The sequence below is a fragment of the Rhea pennata genome, chromosome 1 (genome assembly GCF_028389875.1).
Source record: "Rhea pennata isolate bPtePen1 chromosome 1, bPtePen1.pri, whole genome shotgun sequence".
Taxonomy (NCBI): Eukaryota; Metazoa; Chordata; class Aves; order Rheiformes; family Rheidae; genus Rhea; species Rhea pennata.
The window spans coordinates 184,934,970-184,951,815 of NC_084663.1; the positions used below are offsets into that span (position 1 = coordinate 184,934,970).

At 36.6% G+C, this 16,846-nt stretch overlaps 1 protein-coding gene across 2 annotated transcripts in view; it reads left to right on the forward strand.

The window, feature by feature from the left end:
* Window positions 1-16,846, forward strand: part of COG3 (component of oligomeric golgi complex 3) — a 37,351-nt gene that overhangs the window by 16,862 nt on the left and 3,643 nt on the right. The window contains exons 14-23 of one of the 2 annotated variants that reach the window (XM_062566992.1): window positions 1,028-1,133; window positions 3,007-3,131; window positions 4,815-4,904; window positions 6,751-6,871; window positions 9,122-9,210; window positions 9,311-9,445; window positions 10,680-10,755; window positions 12,420-12,547; window positions 13,283-13,381; window positions 14,606-16,800. In XM_062566992.1, the coding sequence (XP_062422976.1) occupies window positions 1,028-1,133; window positions 3,007-3,131; window positions 4,815-4,904; window positions 6,751-6,871; window positions 9,122-9,210; window positions 9,311-9,445; window positions 10,680-10,755; window positions 12,420-12,547; window positions 13,283-13,381; window positions 14,606-14,635 (999 nt within the window). In that variant the 3' untranslated portion in view covers window positions 14,636-16,800. Of the gene's footprint in view, window positions 1-1,027; window positions 1,134-3,006; window positions 3,132-4,814; window positions 4,905-6,750; window positions 6,872-9,121; window positions 9,211-9,310; window positions 9,446-10,679; window positions 10,756-12,419; window positions 12,548-13,282; window positions 13,382-14,605; window positions 16,801-16,846 lie in introns of those variants that run through there. The other variant, XR_009957302.1, reaches the window with a different exon arrangement.

The following is a 16,846-nucleotide window of genomic DNA, read 5'->3' on the forward strand; positions in this document are numbered from 1 at the left end:
GAAAAAGCAAAAACAAGTAATTGAAAAGCCCACCACACAAAATACAGCTAAATGTGATCCTTCTGTTCATGATGGATGGTGATCAAAAGTTATAAAACTGCTAGGACTGCAATGTGGGTTCCCCCCCTCAATATTGCCCCAATATAACTGGAGGAAGAAAAGAAAAAAAGATTGTGAGAGTTTTATAATGTTAGTTAGGATGCTGCACTGCTTGCCTATAGAGGTGTAGTCTGCACCAGGCCTTATTTTGTGATTAGGGATCCATGACCATTCAGTTATGGAGAAGAAAAAAAAGAGTTTTACAGCCCATTCTAGAGGGAAGTATGCTGTTCTTCTTATGTCCTCATAAGACTGTTTCTAACTAGTTTGGGATTTGTTTTGCTGCTTGATTGCTTTTAAATCTCAAAATTTTCATATTTAGAGAGACCTTCTGTCTGGATAACTGAATTATTAAAATGTTAAAAGTGTAGGGCAGAGCTATTTCTTACGCTGCTCTGCTCAAGTATTAAGGGAGTTATTTCCTCGTTTTTGATGTCTGTGTTGCTTTGAAGCAGGCCAATTGGTGAAAAGGGTTGAAGTGTAAAAATGTTGAGTAATGTTAGGAAAGCTTTCTAATTTACTCCGTGCAGGAGTTCAACAAAGAGCACTTAAGGGCTATCTGCATATGACATTTATAGGAATAAAGCCATCATGGAGATTATCTATATAAAATCCAATTAAGGGTTGAATTGGGTTCCTCTGGTTTGAGCTTCTGTTTCTAGGTGCTTGACTGGTTAATCTTTGTGGATCAGTAAAAATGGGCAAAATGGAAAGAACTGCACTTTACACATGTCTGTATAATGCTTTTGAGTCTTAAATTGATGTTAACATGTTTCTGCTACTGTTTTAGAAGCTGTCTTTTCAATTTTTCTAAAATACTGGTGATCTGAGTATAGCAGACTTCCACAATTTAATACTGTTTTCTCCATTATAAACAGAGAAATATAATGCTTTTTAAAAAAAGATTACACAGTATCTTCCTTTGCAGCAAATTGCACAGAGTTTAAAAGATGAACAGAAGAAGCTACCATCTGAAGCTTCATTTTCTGATGTCCGGCTAGAAGATCCAGAGTCCTGCAGCTTAGTTAAATCTGGTATGCCTTGAAATACATTTGCATTGTCAAATTAATGCATAAAGCTCATGGTGAGTGAGCATTAACTTGAACCATCAGTGAGAAACTTACATGCATTTTAAAGGGTTAATTTTCTAGAGAACTTCAGAAGAGATTTTGCAAGGTAAACTTTGTCTAGGGGTTCTTAACTTTTTGGAATGAGGAGCAAATTAATTTTATATTTTCGATGACATTTTCTTGTGCTGCAGTGCAATTCATTCTGTGAAGCAACTGCTTCTGTAGCTGACAGCATCTATTATACTCTGTATAAAAATATATATTCTATATACTGCAAAATGTTCCTGCCATCAAGATGTGTACTTAAGGATCCTCCTGTTTATTAACTGTGCTAAGATGAGAAGGGTGGTTTTGGTTGGTTGAGCAAAATTCATTTGTTAAATGAATACGTCAGGTATTCAGGAGTGTCTTCGTGTGTGCCTTTAATTGGGGAAGTGACTTTTTCCTTTGAATGTGTTTCTGCTTACTAAAACCAGCTATTGGTTTTAGCTATTGCAGTAATTTGTGATATAGTCCTTGACTTTTTAAATAATTGTGACCCATGTGTCTGTAAATTATAGTGAACTAGGAACAAATTTCATGAAATTTGGTTCTTTTCGTGTCAGTCATTTGAATGTTACAACCCTTTATTTGTCTCGATCTATGAAGAAATTCTCCTTCTATTTTGTCATTTTTCAGAATAGTGTTGTTTTCCAGCAGCATCTTTCTTAGCTCTTTCAGTTGTTTCTCATATTCCTTTTGATTACCTGGCAGTTGCCAAGTTCTTGCTTGCAAGGCGTGCACTGTTCTTGCTGGCTGTTTGTAGTTACAATCCTTGTGAAGATCCAGGTTCATATACTGCATGTCCAGCCTGAGGCAAGTAACAAGTCACGTAGACCCCATCAGATTTCAAGGAGAAGAGGGGAACCTATGTGGTATCCCTCATCCAATTCTAAGATGTCTGAGACTGTTGGGCTTAGTCACCCCTCAGAAGCGTGCCTCTCCCTTTTCAGTGCTTGCTGAAGTGACTAGTAAGTATCTTCAGAACATCCAAGGTCTGACAGACCTTCTAATTACTGTGGCAATAATTTTTTTTTATTGCAAAAGGAGGGAAGATACTGCTGGATTATTTTTGGACAATTCCCACACTGATCCCATAAACAACTCACAAGGGCTTATTCTATCAACAAGTGAAACTTTAACTTTTTTGAACAGTTGCAAATAGAAATTAAGGTTATCATGCTATTGTCTCAGCCATTTCCCAATATCTAAGGGGAAAATGAGACTTACGTCTGCTGTATTCTGGGAAAATTCATTTTGAGCATAGAGAGATACTATAAAGGTTGTCCAGGAGGTGGGCTTTTTAATGCTAACTGAAAACCCCATGACAGAATCTTTCTTGCCTTTAATGACATGATGTCTAAACCCTGCAATTCTGCAGTTGTTATAAGGTCATCCACAGCAGAAAGAAAAGCATGAAGAAGTTAAATTGGTGGAATAGGTCTTTTCCTTTTTTTCTGAGCATCTCCCAGGAAGGGAACTCCCCTTTCTCCTATATACCTTCTGTCAGTAATTGACCGCTTTCGGCTGCTGAGCTAAGTGAGGGAGTCACTGGAGACATGCCTGTAAAACTAATTCGTTAGAAGAGGGTGAGCCGGACCGTGCCTGAAAGCAAATTCATGTATTTCACAGAATCTATTTCTGACCTGCTGAGAAGGAAAAGAACTATGCAATTGTGGTGCAATAAAATGTTATATTACTATCAGAATCAATATAAACTGCAGTCCGTATTGCAGTCTCCTTTAGTTGAAAGGATAGCTGGATAAGGTTTTCATGTGTGTATTTTACTTTTAAATAGGTTCAGCAGAATCTCTTAATCCCAGGCAGCAGACGACGATTTCACCAGCAGATCTGCATGGAATGTGGTATCCTACTGTCAGAAGGACTTTAGTGTGTCTCTCCAAACTCTACAGATGCATAGATGTATGCAAATATTTCTTTATCTAGTGTTTCAAGAGAAGTCATGAAATGTGTAACACCATTTCCGAATGTTTTAATCTAAATTAGAAATGGATAATTACTGGTTCCTGCTATTTCTTGTTAGTCTTTTTGTTAGTATATTTATGTAAACTAAGTAAACTTAAAAATGTAGCTCATTATTTCCTTTATAATAATATTTAGCTCAATATTCATTCATTTACAATTTTATATTTGTAGAATTAGAAAAAAGGCACTGGTTTGTATAGCTGTAACATTTGCTATTACAGAGATATTTCAGTTTCTGATGCTTAAGATGCTTATTACAGCAGAGTTGAGGAAAGAATGAGACAGGAGAAAGCAGAAATTTCTAAGTCAGTTGCAGAGGGTGAACTTGTTGCTGAAACCTCTGGGGGAATGTGTTTCTTGCTATATATGCTTTGCAGGACATCATACAAGGTGATGTTTCTGGCATTAAAAATGACAACTGTATTTCTGCATTTTCAAAATATCTTCAGTTTTTTGTGGCACATCATTACAACTTTAAAAATTTACAAAACCGATACACAGATGCTAAGCAACTGTTTATATTATCCAGTCTTTAAGGCAGTAGGAATCCGCACACCTGACAAAAACAAGTATGCAGTATTTGCTTCTGATGAAGTATTTCAATACTTTCCCTTTAAAGTCTGTTCTTATTTGTCACCTACCAACATAAAAGGCTAGTAAGCCTCTGACGAACTTGCTGCAATTTTTTTTTGCTTTTCTATTTTCTGTCTTATTAAATACATGTTAGTGCATTTCAAAATATTGTTGAGAGGTATCGCCTGAACTGCTGCCACAGTGGTACTTGCTTAAAAATAAACTAGAGTATATTAGTACCTTATTATGTAATATATGAGCCTTGTTAAGGTAAGTGAATATTTGCCATGATATTTCTGACTGGACCTTTGGAGATGTTATTTTTGAGTTGTTTGCATAACTCGTTTGTGGTGTGCCTAAACAATCTGGTTTTGGTTTTTTTCTTTCTTGCTTTGCCCTGAGGTATTCTAGTGGAATTGGTATGACTTACCTGCTTCCTCTAGAGAGGAGAGGGAATGAGTGAAGTGCTGACAGCTCTTGGGACCGTCAGGGGTGCTCCCTGCAGCTGCTGGGAGAAGGCAGCCAGCTCTTCTGACTGTGCAGCTCAGCCGTATGATCTAATTGCTGCAGCTTAATGAGTTACTCTGGGTCACCTGGGCGACGGCGGCTGTCATGTTTGTTTACTAACCTGTGACAAACATGAGATAATGTGACTTTGCTTGGGGTTAAGCTCACTCGAATGATCTCATGTTTATTGCAAGTTTAAACTACGCTCGTTGCTCCTCTGACACGTGAAGTATCTGAGGTTATGCAGTGAGCGTAACTTGTGCAGGTAGCTGTGGATGCATTGGGTGTCACTGACCGTGCCGCTAGCTGGGTGCACCGGCTGGCAGCTGGGTAGGGCTTGCCTGAATGTGTACCTGTGTCCAATCTAATCAGGTGCAGTAGCCAGCTTTTGTATTTGAAGGCTGTGTCCTGTTTTACAATATGTTCTTAGCAGATTAATCCGTAGTTTTGTGTTACTGTAAGCATATACATCACAAGCCACAATTCTGAATTCTACTTAAGCTTTGTAAACACTTTTTTTGTCTGTTTTCATCCCTGCAGAGGGCAGTGTTTCAGGGATTGTCGCAAGAGGCTTTATCTGCCTGCATTCACTCGCTTTTGGGAGCTGCAGATTCTATCAGCAAAAATAAGGTCGGAATCAGTGCTTTGAATTTGATTTCCCCTCCCCCCCATCATGTATACCAAAAGCAATTCAGTATTTTTTTGGAATTCTGTTGAACTCTCTGTTACATGTTGCTCTGTCCAGAGATCTGAAGGAATTGTTAGCTTTAGTTATGGTAAGATATTATAAAACAAAGATAAAAGTTCATATGCAAGTCCTTCTGAAAAGCAGAACGGCATGTCATGTTACCAGCTGCTGTAATGAACAAGAGTTCAGTCAAGTGACACCTAAAGAAAAATTCTGAAATAACTCTGTTCTTTATATTTCTTTGTTGTCATTGCTTGCTACCCCCTTTTTTGTTTTCAAATATTTTTCTAAGTATTAACTTATTTGGAGGGATTTGATAAGTATTCATTGATCAGATCTGCCTATAATCAAAAGGTTTCCTCTGATCTGTTCCTCAAAGTTTGAAGCAGTTTCATGAAGATATTTATGCCTTGCATGCAACTTTAATTGGATGAAACCCTTTTTTCCTGTTGCAGTTTCCTTAATAAAAATGCTGTACTGTTTTGCTAATTCCTAACAGCGAGGAAGTGAAATTGATACAAAAAAAAACCCAAACCAAACCAAAAAAAAAAAAAAAAAAACCACAGAAAAGTAGGCTAAACATGGTAGGCTAAGCATGGTGATATTGTATAAACTGTAAATACTTAATAGAAAAAAGTTATAGCTGCTATTAGAAGTGAAGAATTGTTTTGAAGTGTTGCTCTTCTGACAGTGTCCTTCTAAAAAATACAATTTATTAAATGTCTTTAAAAAAAATCCAAACATTTCCTTTGAACTTGAGCAGTTAACCAGTTCGTACATAATACAGAGCTCTACAGTTAATTATCCTTTCTAACATTAAGCATTCAAGTTAGTCTTGACTGTAGAAACTGAAACTGATCCTGCAGTGAGCTCTGGACAGGCTGACCCAGGACTGGAATCTTTATCCCTTTGCTCTTGATGCATGTTAATTTTATATTATCAGGTGAAATCATGCATATAAGAATTAAAAAAGAGCACTCAAAACCCTTCCAACACTTATTTTTACTAACACTCTTATTTAATAAAACTGTAAATGTAAAACTTTCTTCACTATTTTAACGATACTCTGTCAAGAAAAGTTCTCTTCCAACTTACAAAGCAAATAAGTATTCTTGAATCCTCCTCCATTTACCTCAGTGAGCCATGAACTTTAAAGATTAAGCTGCATGCAGTATAAACCACACAGCTAAAATAACAAGCAGTGCAAAACCAATTGTCACAGTGGTGAAAACTTAGCCTTATTTTATTCTTTGTGTCTTTGCTATACTGCTGAGAAATTAACTAAGCTTTACACTTAATGATATGAGAAAAATGCCTCGTAAGACCTTTGCATGATAACACAGTTAATGTTTCTGCAATAACCTTGATCATCTCCTGTTTTTTTCTAATCATCCAGCCCTGATCTTTTTCAATTGTAAGTTATGAGTTACATGAAATATATAAAGTAACTAAGTTGTGAAGAATTAGGTTGTATCTCAAATAATCTCTCAAACCTGTACATAATGAGGACTTAGTAATGCAGCTGTATAATCTAATTCCTCTAAGGAGCATGAATAAAGTCTGCTTCAGTAGAACAATCTATTAGGAATAGTACAGAAGTGGGGCTTTTTGGTCCCAGAGTGTAGTCAAGGGTGCTACAGAATAATGGGAAAAAATTGTAAGACTGTTAGAATTAATTTTATTACAGTAAGTAACTGATAAAAGTGGAGGTGTTGAAACTGCTGTTCATTTAATACTTTTTTTTCTTTTTTTAAACATGTGATGCGTGTTCTTTTTCTTGTGCTGTAGACCCAGGTTGATGGACAGCTTTTCTTAATAAAACATCTTTTGATTCTTCGTGAACAAATTGCTCCTTTCCACACTGAATTCACCATTAAGGAAATTTCCCTGGACCTTAAGAAAACTAGAGGTACTGAACAGTTGCTGGCTACAGAATGGGATGGAATTGTCCTCCCTTGGTGTGCTAGCAGTAGTTCTGGGGTCATTTCATGTTCACCTGCAATGACCTGTGTGCTTATTCTAATCTCTTGCTTTGTTCTTATCTTTTCTGAAGCCAAAAGAAAAAGAAAACCCCAATCCTCTGTTAAGGGCAATTCAAGATGTGTCTAACAAGTTGTTTACTTTTTTGTGTGAAATGCATTTGACTGTGCTTTTTGCTGCTGACCTAACTTGTGTTTGCAGTCTTTTTAAGAACAGCTAAGTGATCTTTACATTTCTGTTTCACAGAGATCTCTCCTCTTTGCTGACCTTTTAAAAGAATAACTCTTGTTACTGCTGTTTAGCTGGTTAATTTAAAAATTAATAGTTGACTTGCCTAGAATAAGTTAAGATTTTCTGTGAGGTTTGGTTTTAAGAAATGGCTTCTTTTGTAGCAAACATAATAAGTAGTTATATGAAGTAAGCATGCCTCTTGTAGGAAGGGAAAATGCAGAACAGTGGCTCTGGCTTTTAAAACTGTACTATGCTTGCTTTGCGAAATGCATGGAAAAAAATTCTCAATGGAAAAGTGAAGGGTCGATCATAGAATTTTCAAATTCATAATTTAAAGAGAAAAGTAATCAGAAGTAGGTCAGGTTTTACTTCCATTCCAGAAGAGAAGTAACTTTTCTTTCCTACTAATACGCTGCTGTTTTAACTTGGAAGTGAGAAATCCTTACACTAACCATTTCGCCTGTTGCATTTGAACATCAATGAAAACTCCTACCTGTTGAGTAGATTCTAGTTGACTGGAGGTTATAGGGTAAATACATCCTTTTGGTGTCTTGTCCTGGCTGACATAAAAGTTTGTTCTCTATTTAATTGAATAAATTTTTGTGCCAGCCAGTGCTTTGCAGCTGATGGTGGTAAGTAATGGTAAACACTTCATGCTACATATGGGGGTAGAAAAGATGTAAGCTGTGCTTAATTCTTAATGTAGTATAGCATAAGCAAGTAGGGATTTAAAGACTTTGTGTTCTTGTGGAAGCAAAATAACATGGCTGCTAGGAGTTTTACTGTCTTCTAGCCATGCTTTCTGCACATAGGTATAACTCGGGTTTCTTAGATAAAAGGACATTCCTTAATGTAAAAGTCAAGCTTCCATGCTTTTTTTTTTTTTTTTTTTTTTTTTTTTTTTTTTTTTTTTTTTTTTTTTTTTTTTTTTTTTTTTTTTTTTAAGTATAAAATGCTGAGGTGGTTATAACTGGAAGACACACTGGGGAGAGGTTTTCATGCTGATTAGCTCTTAGGCATCTAATTAAGAACTTAGGCCCTTTTTGGAATCAGTGAAGTTTCTGGGAAATAATTCAAGAAAGGAAATGAATCTTCCTCTGCTGTCTCCTGTAACTGCATAGGAGTGTAGACTCTTAGTTTAGTGCCAAGCCTATGTGCACTCCTTTAAGTCATACATCTGTTTTCCCACCCATTGTTTTACACAGCAACAGGGACAGAGAACTACTTCTAAAATAAAAGAACAGTTTGAGATTCATTGGAGCCACAGGCACTACTGAAACTGTATTGATATTTTTCCCCTCACGTTGACGACATCCTTCTAACACTATAGGAATAATTTTGTTTTCTTGGGCTAGCTGCAGACATAACTGCTTTTCCTTCTTCAGACCTCTGCAGAGACTATAAACAATGCTTTGTTGTTTAGTCCTAACTACACAAGGACAGTGTACAAGAAGACAATGCCAGTTCTAAGTTATTTTGTGCAACCGTAGGCATAGGTATTCCAAGGCAGCATGGACCAAATCCTGCCTGTCTGTCTTTAACTGCTTAGTTTGCTACTTCTGCAAAGTCTTTTTCACTTGAAGATAGAGTTACAAGTGGAAAAGGGCTTCCAGTATTTCCTGCTGGTAGCATTATAATTAATAGCAGTCATTTGTTGCTTTAGGTAATGCATTTATCTGTTTAGACTGTGCAGCCACTGGAACTGGGTTTACAGTACCTAGAATGATCTACAGCTGAAAAGTAGTAGATCAGACTGTGTGTGTGCTCATGCATTTCTGTGCACGTGCACTTCTGCATGCATTTGCATTATACCTAGCAGTAGTGGGATCCCTGATGTCTTTAGAGGTAATCATGCTATGCCATTTTAATGAGTAAATGAGCGATTAATGTTTTAGATTCCTGTAGCTGAATCCCATCTACTTACAATGTGAGTGACTTTGTTTCACAGATGCGGCATTTAAAATCCTGAACCCAAAGACAGTTTCAAGATTTTTTAGGCTAAATAGCAACAACGCCTTGATACAGTTCTTACTGGAGGTAATACAGAGTCTTTAATTGTGTAAGAAAAACCTAGTCGTTTAAGTGGGTGGTGATCTCTGGCAAATAAAAAGGAGAGAATTGTTGTCTTCTGTTCAAGGGTACTCCAGAAATCAGAGAACATTATATCGACTCTAAAAAAGATGTAGATCGTCATCTGAAATCAGCTTGTGAGCAGTTTATTCAGCAGCAGACCAAACAGTTTATAGAGCAGCTGGAGGAGTTCATGACAAAGGTACAAAGATGTTGTATGTTTATTAATCTAACTGAAAAACTGGTAGGTCAAGGAATTAGTTTTTAAATTGGATATAACGGAGTCTGCTAGTACTACCTGGTTAGCTGAAGATGATCACGTTTCCCATTATAAGATTGTGTTTTCTTTTAAGTTTCAGCAAGAATTGTCCAGGCATTTTTAAGACTAAAGGCTCAGAGGAACTATGAACTATGGTTTGTTTTTAAAAGTGGTTCTTTATGATCTTTCATCAAGAAGCTTTTCCTGTTTCATTGAGTTCAAACAGGTCTGTGAAATTTAACAGAAGCCTTTCTGTTTGCAAAAGGCCTGCCATACAATTCTTGCTGAATTTATAAGCCTCCAAGAACAGTTTCAGGTCATATAGCTTTTAAGGGAGATCTTAGAGTGGCTATTAGATTTATTAAAGGTTGTCAATTTTCAGGAGACTTCAGACCAGTGAGATGCTATTTGAGCAGGACTTTCCTTCTAAGTCTGTTTTGTAACAAAAGTTCCTGACAAGACTTGGGTGGAAAGATCAAATATTGTAGGAATCAGGAACAAAAAGATACTGTGTTACAATACAGTTCTTCCTAGAACTTGGTCTAAAACTTAGGATTCCTAGACATCTGGAGAAAATAGTACAGCAGAATCTATCCTGGAAAATGAAAAGTATGTTGTGGATTGTTGTGTACTGAGTATAAGTGGTTTTATAGCATGACATCTCAGCAGTTGGGGCCATAGTATTGCACGGATACCAGAAACATGCGAGCTGCTGACTTTTGAGAATTCAGAAGGTTGCAGTATTAAATTTAGTGATGCCTGTAGTACTGGGGTGAGGGGCCATTAAGATGCCTAAAATATAGATGGGTAACTGATGAGATTGCTGGAGTTGTCCGGATGATCTTGATTTTATTTATTGGAAACTTGGGGAGTTTGCCTAACCTTTTTAAGTATAAATCTCTGTTGAGGTTTCTCCGTGTGCCTACGAATCTTTGTAAATTTGATCCTATTTTGAATTTACTTTGAAGAAGTGATCATGGTAGTGTTTTTGAACTGCATTTCTGTCAAGCTTCTTTCCCTCTTTATTATTCAGCCAAGGCATAAAAAAGAGAGTGGGGAATATTCAGTAAGGTAAACTGTAGGTGGTGTCTGAGAGCCTTGTGCGATTGTTAGTAGGTCATGCTGTGATTTCAGCCACAAGAAATAAATACCATTTTGTTGATTGTGATTGTTTTAGGTGGCTGCTTTAAAAACAATGGCCACACAAGGAGGTCCCAAGTACAGCCTCTCCCAGCAACCCTGGGCACAACCAGGTATGTATTTTGTTTTGTGGTCTTCATGTTACCCCCAAGATGCGTGTATGTGTTAATAAAGCCACACTCGTTTACTCTTTTTGAGACTACTGAAAATTTCTCGAGTGGGGGAAAAAAAGACCTCTTTCACTCATTTAGTAGAGCAATATAAATTGCATTATATGAAGCTAGAGTATTTCCGAATGTCATTTATCTCTATGCATGCTTCAGTGCATGACTTACTAAAAAAAAATAATAATAATCTGAAAAGTTGGGCATTTTAATAGGGATTTTGAGAATGTGAATTGGAAAATTTTGGGTACCCAAGAACTCTCCACCCTTTTCTTGAAAATCTTGGCTTACATTTTGACCTGTATTCTAGTTTAAATGTCTTAAGATTCCTCTAAATTGAATCCTGGCATACTTCAGACTGTGTACTTAATTGGTGCAGAAGATGAATGACTTCAGCATTTCTCGGGCTGTGACTGTTCTTGCATGAAAACAGTATTTCCACAACTGAATACAGAATGTGCTTAAGAAATTATTTGATTAAATTGAGATAAAACTTCTGCTGTTAAAGGAAAAAGTGAGTCAATATTGAAGTTCTTACTGTCCATACATTTGGTAACTATTTCCTCTTCAGTTTTTCTGTAGCTATCTGAAAACAGAATACATCTTTGTTTCTCTCTTCTGAAGAACTCAAATGCAAATTTTTCATAGGAACATCAGATAAGATATTCCTGGATTGTTTCACTGTTGATATTACAAAGTTGTGCTTCAGCATGGCACTGAGAAATCTTATTTTTTCAGTTCGTATATTGGAACCTTCTGTTGCATCATGTTCTTAAAATGCAAAGCCAACCATATTCATTTGTAATTTGTGCTGCTCCACAGTTCAGACAATCTCAAGGGATAACTTGAACTCTTACTTATTTCCTGCTTATTCAGGAGCATTTTTAACATTTGTGTGGAGATAATTGTGTGTGTAGAGGCAGATGTACGTAGAGCGTGTGCTGTTTCTTGGGTCATTTGTCTGGGAAGTAGGAGTAGGTAGAATAAAATTTAGATACTGTAGAACTTTAGGAAGAAAACATAATGTTAACTTTGGGAATTTAAAGCTGTGAAATATATGTTTCCTCTGCCCCTTGAGCCAAGATCTTGTAAAACCATTAAAATATGTAGCAGTAAAGAAACAGTCTTGTCCGAGACAGGATTTCTGTCTGATTGATTCATAATCCAGATGACTATGCAGCCTTTCTTCTTACAGATGTAGCATATGGACAGTAAGGAGAAATTGTGATATGCTGTTCTCTTTACTAGAACTATTTATTCCCCCCTTGCTTTTCCAAGCAAGGAATTTTTCTAGAAGAAAGCCTAAGTAGACCTTCGCTGTTGGAAGCAACTTCAGGAACCTCTAGAGGATATGGGGAGCTGGCAGAAATGGGTTGGATGGGTTTACTGCAGGGGAAAAGGTGTCGTGTCTTGAGCAGATCCTGAGAAAAGAGCCTTGTCTGGCATGTTGTGGTCATGTGATGAGATGATGCTGTATAGCGCAGTGACCCACTCTTCCAGTCTGCACTGTGGTTATGGTCAGCCCCAGTAAAGTGAGAGGATCTTTTGAGATGTGTATTTCAACTAGCAGAAGAGCATTTTAGTCTGTTAATCATGTTTACTTTTACTTTCAGCAAAGGTCAATGATCTGGTCTCTTCCACTTACAAGACAATAAAAACAAAGCTGCCGTCAACGTTACGAAGCATGTCATTATACTTGTCCAATAAAGATACGGAATTCATTTTGTTTAAGCCAGTTAGGGTGAGTATTACTAGATACACATCAGCATGTTTTTTGTAGCTGTTGGACCTTAATTTAATTGAAGACTTTAAACATGCTTTGTAGGGTCATTCAGTTTACTTGTATGTGCACGTATGTGTATACATAGAGTTATTCTAGGCTAGAATAACACACACAGCAGTAAATAGAACATTACAGTCAGCGTGGTTCACTGATGTGAAGGGCCTGTTGAAAAGGTATATGAGAAAAAAAAAAACCTCCAGTGGTATGTTTTTAGACTTTTTTTTTTTAAAAAAAAAAAAAAAAACTGTCCTGCTCGCCTGTGTAGGACATGTTACTGTTCGTTCTGCATGTCTCCCACTTGTTCTAAGCTTGGTCAACTATGCATGGGCAGAAGCACTGTGGCAGAGGGGGTGATGCAGACTATACAGAGGACACATTATGAACTACAAGAAGAATCAAGTTTGAGTTCTTTAACTATTAAGTCTGTAGGGCTTAGGGTTTTAGTTCAGCACACCTTGGATGAAAGGGTTTTTTATTTTTATTTTTTTTCCTTTTCTTTTCTACAACCAGCTGGGGTTCTTTGCTGCTGTTCTGGGGCTTGTTTTAGAGGAAAACCCCTTAAAGCTCTGCCACATCTCCTGATTTGGGCACTTCAGTAGCTATTCTGTGTACATCATGCTTACTCTAGCTCATGTTTGAGATGAATTTTCTGTTATTTCAATGCTGATTCTTTTTATTTTCCCCCCTTAAAAGAATAACATTCAGCAAATGTTCCAGAAGCTTCATGCTTTGCTAAAGGAAGAATTTAGTAATGAAGATCTCCAGATTATAGCTTGTCCTTCAATGGAACAGGTACATATTGAAGCTCCTTGTTTTATCACTCACTCTTTCACATGACTTTTTTTTTTTTTCAGAAAGCCAAAAGTCATTAACTGTTCTCTTTAATATTTTTGATGTTCAGAATCCTTTTCCTTTTTTGTCCCTGTGTCTTTGATCATCCACGGTTAATCTGAACTCTCAGTAAAAAGTCCTTGGTTGTTTTTCTTTCTTTTCTTTTTCTCTTTTTAATGAATATATTAAGACAATTTTTAAATTGAAAGTGGTAATTGATGTTGTGGGGGATTGGGCTATACAGTGTGTTGGCAAAGAGTCACCTGGAAGACTTCATCCATCTTTGGGCCTTATCTTTTTGGGAAGGAATCAGGGGTAGTAATATGCTTTAAAAAAACAAAAACAAAACACCTCTGTGCATACAAAGGAATTACATTTAGGAAGCAGTGAGAATGAATTATAAGGGTCCATTTGAAGTAAATTGTATTAGGAAAATGTACAAATATTTATGGAAATTTAACTGTGTAATAAGGTCTTTAGTCTCAGAGATGACTGGGGTTAAGAATTGTCTGTATTAGTATGCTCTGGCAGAAACCAAGTAGGTTTGACCTTAGTGGTCCAGAGAATGCAGATAGAATTGTGATTATCCCAATTTGCCAATATTTAAACAAACAAATTTATTGTTAAGAGGAATTTGTCTGCAGTGACTACAGCAATAGAGAAATGTGATAACTCTCGGTGCAGCATAGAATAGGAGTGATGCACTGGAAGGAGGTGGGATTATCATAGAGGAGTTGGCTTACTGTAAATACTGTAATATTTGTTGATCCTTAGGGTCACTTTTCCTACAAACTGAAGGGCATAGAAAACCATATTGTAATTTGTAAGAAAACAAGTATTGTAAAGGATCATCAATGTGCTTCAAATAGCGACAAAAATGGTTACTGTCATTTTTTGCCAGTGCATTTCTTTTTCTTGAATCCCTTGAGAATGCATATAGTCCTTTATAAACTTTAACAAAAAAGTTTGTGACTGCTGAAAGAACTAGTCAGTATGGTCAACAATTGCATGTTAGGAAGCCTGTGAGTAAGAAGATGATGGCAAATTTTGGCCAGTTGTGTTGTAATGGTTCTCTGAGGTTCTATAAATCCTTACGCGCTTCTTAAGATTCCTTTTTAAAGGTCCACACCTCAAATCTTGAACTTAGCTATTTTGTCTAATGTAGGCTTTGACTTTGTCTTTCAGGTGAACTTACTTTTGTCGATGTCCAAGTAGCCCAACAGTGAGGCTGATTGAAGTAAATTTCAGCTGGCTGCCAAGCAGTGAAGGGAATGTGAAGATGTTTGTTTGGAGTAAACAAAGGATCCTGCTGTGCAGCCCAGTCTGCATTAAAACTCTCCAGGCTGCTTAACTCTAATTTGGGGCAGGGGGAGATCAGTTCTATAGATACCTTGAAGGTCTTGCTATATTTATTGGCTTGAGAAGAGGAGGGGGAATAACAATACAAAACCCCTTTTGCTGGTCATTCTTGTGCAAGCTTAATTACTGCCTTTTCTAGTCGCAGAAATCTTCAAAGTTGGAATTCTGTTTTTTTGTTTGTTTAAGAAAAAATCCTTTCTTGTTTTCCTTTAATAAGTTGATAAACATGTGATAAACAGCACTTTTCAAAGACACACTGTAAATAAAGTGCAGGAAATCAAATAGAGAAGGGAGTAGGTATTTGCAAGGCTTGGAGGTAAACACATTGGATATGTCAACTTGATTTTTAGTAGCCATGCTCCATTTTTTTAACCCCTCTGAGAATTGTGGTAATCCACCATGTGCTTGAACATAATTTGGAGATTGTTAGTTGGGAAGACTTTCTTTTCCTTGAACTTCTTGAAACACCTGTTATGTTAGTTCTTTTTATACTTGCATTATTGGGAGCTCGTGAGCCCTGACCTTTAGGTTCATGCTCTAACCTATTTCATGTCAAGAATCTCAGATGCATGAGATTTGTAATGGAAAGCTGTGCAATATAATTTCTGTTGTTTCCAAGGGAACTGTGTTTTCGGATACTTTACAGTAAAGGCAAGGCTTAGCATTGAGGTTCTCAGGTACGCTAGAATTTCAGATTAGAGTTGTTTTCTTTGCCTTACCCAAGATCAAATAGCGTGTTGCATTGTTTAAAATGGGCTGCTGTCATCACGGTGGAGCAGGGCTGGGACTGGAACTTGTGTGTTGGAATAAAGATTAATACAGGTGGTGGGATGTCAGAAATGAATGTGAAAGCACCATCAAATCACCATGGTAAGTAAGGGGATAAGAGAAATACTCAGTAACTGGTGAACAATGCACTGTGTTCAGTATGCATTAGTTGGTATACTGCTTTAGAAAGCTGAATGCTAAATGCTTTTCCATTAATAGAATGAAACATTAAAAGCAGCTCTAGGGTATCTCAGTGTGTAAGTGACTTGTGCAGCACTGCAAAAGAAAAATACAGTGGCTTACATGGCAGATTTTTTAACTTATTTATAAAACTTGTTCTGTACTTAGAATTATGTTGAAATTTCCATGCACATCAGTGGTGTTTTGATATGACAATTTTGCTGTTTTAAATGAGATGGCTGGAGACTAAAATGTTAGAATTTAAAGCTACCACGAGAAGTGTTGCAGCAATGGTGCTGAGATACATGAATGGTACTTACAGGACCTTCCATAACTCCTTAAAATTAACTAAAGGAACTAATGAGGAAGAAAACTTACCCTTTCTTTACACTTCTGTAGAAATATAGGCTGTAAAATAATGTCCAATGCCTTGTAATATATGTATATTTGAGGTTTTTATAAAGTTTTACAGAAGGATTGCATGATCACTGTACAGAGTTATGACTGATTTAATACATTGTACAGAAAAGATGTGAAGGGTAAACCATTACAGTAGTCTCTCTTGTGTGTGGAATCTTTTCACCTCTAGAGTAGCCAGACAGCTCTAAGACAACTGGTTGAAAGATTAGAAGAGCAGTCAATTTATACAGCCTGTTTGCTAAATGAACTCTTGTTTAAACATGTACAGTTTCAGATATTTACGTTTACAAATAATGTAAATACTTTCAAAAGATTAATTTAAGATGCTTTATATTATCTGATTAGAAACTTGCTGTTTTTAATTTTTTTAAATAAAAATGTTGCCTCCTATTTTGGTCCAAGAGTAAAGCTTTATTCTGTATCCTGAGGCTTCTCTGTCAAGATAACTGTAATAGACAATAAACGTCCTGTAAGGACACAATGCTTTGTTAAGAAAAATGTTCTCTCTCTCTCTTTTTCTTTTTCTTTTTTTTTTTTAGCAGTAAGAGAATTGACTTTATTTGGCACAGATATATTACCTGACTGCTGAACGTACAACTAATTGTTAAAGTAATCCCTCTTTATGGTTATAATAAAAGGAAATTTGTACTTTCTTTACTGAAAAAATGATCTTGTGTGACTAAGTAGTCTCTTTGCTGC